This window comes from Aegilops tauschii, chromosome 3 (genome assembly GCF_002575655.3).
Source record: "Aegilops tauschii subsp. strangulata cultivar AL8/78 chromosome 3, Aet v6.0, whole genome shotgun sequence".
Taxonomy (NCBI): domain Eukaryota; kingdom Viridiplantae; phylum Streptophyta; class Magnoliopsida; order Poales; family Poaceae; genus Aegilops; species Aegilops tauschii.
Genome location: NC_053037.3, coordinates 375,290,090 through 375,291,206, shown reverse-complemented (window position 1 = coordinate 375,291,206; position 1,117 = coordinate 375,290,090). Strand labels below are relative to the sequence as shown.

At 61.0% G+C, this 1,117-nt stretch overlaps 1 protein-coding gene across 1 annotated transcript; it reads left to right on the top strand.

Moving 5' to 3' along the window:
* The first annotated feature begins 279 nt into the window (after window positions 1–279).
* LOC123497620 (uncharacterized) lies at window positions 280–915 on the top strand. The gene has a single exon (XM_045234250.1). It carries the CDS (start codon window positions 280–282, stop codon window positions 913–915), a length of 636 nt encoding a protein of 211 aa, XP_045090185.1.
* Window positions 916–1,117: the final 202 nt, after the last annotated feature.

Below are 1,117 nucleotides of genomic sequence, written 5' to 3'. Positions count from 1 at the left end.
CCGGACGGCTGGATCATGTACTTTGACGGCGCATTCACGCGTCAGGGTGCGGGGGCTGGAGCCGTGCTCATCTCGCCCACCCAGGACAAGCTCTACTACGCCGTGCAGCTCTGCTTCTAGCGGGGCAAGAAGGTCTCCAACAACATCGCGGAGTACGAAGGCTTGATCACCGGACTCAAGGCTGCGGCAGCGTTGGGAGTGAAGCGCCTCACCATCAAGGGCGATTTCCAGCTCCTCGTCAACTTCTCCAACAAGGTATACGGGCCGAAGGACGAGCACATGGAGGCATATCTGGCGGAGGTACGCAAAATCGAGAAACAATTGTTGGGCCTGGAACTGCAGCACGTGCCGCGCGGCACAAACAAGGAAGCCGACGACATCACCAAGAGGGCGTCCCGACGCTTACCTCAGGAGCCTGGCGTCTTTGAGGAGCGGCTCTTCATGCCTTCGGCAGCCCTGCCTACTGCGGAGGCGACTCTACCTCAGGAAGAGCTCCCCCCAGCACAAACCTCGGGAGCCCCCGCCTGTGGCCCGACCTCAGGAGTGCGCTTGCTCCTCGCGCTCGAGCCTCAGGAGGGATGCTGGATGGAAGAGTTCAGGGCATACCTGCTTCAGGGAACCCTGCCGGAGAAGGAGGAAGACGCAGAGCGGGTGGCACGCCAGGCTACAACATACTGCATTCGGGATGGTGAGCTTTATCGAAGGCGTCCGAAAGACGTCTCCCTACGATGCATTTCCAAGGAGCAGGGGCACGACCTACTGGCGGACATACATGGCGGGGACTGCGGGCACCACTCTCATCACACACTCTCGTGGGAAAGGCATTCCACAGCGGGTTCTACTGGCCCACGACGCTCAACGACGCCACCGAGCTGGTCAAGTCCTGCGAAGCCTGCCAGTTCCACGTCAAGCTGATTCACCAGCCTGCTCAGGGCCTCCAAACCATTCCGCTCACGTGGCCATTCGCGATCTGGGGACTGGACATCTTGGGACCGTTCCCACGGGCGCCTGGGGGCTACCGCTACCTCTACGTCGCCATCGACAAATTCACCAAGTGGGCGGAAGTGGAAGCTGTCCGCACCATCCCAGCCGGCTCGGCAGTCAAGTTCATCAAGAG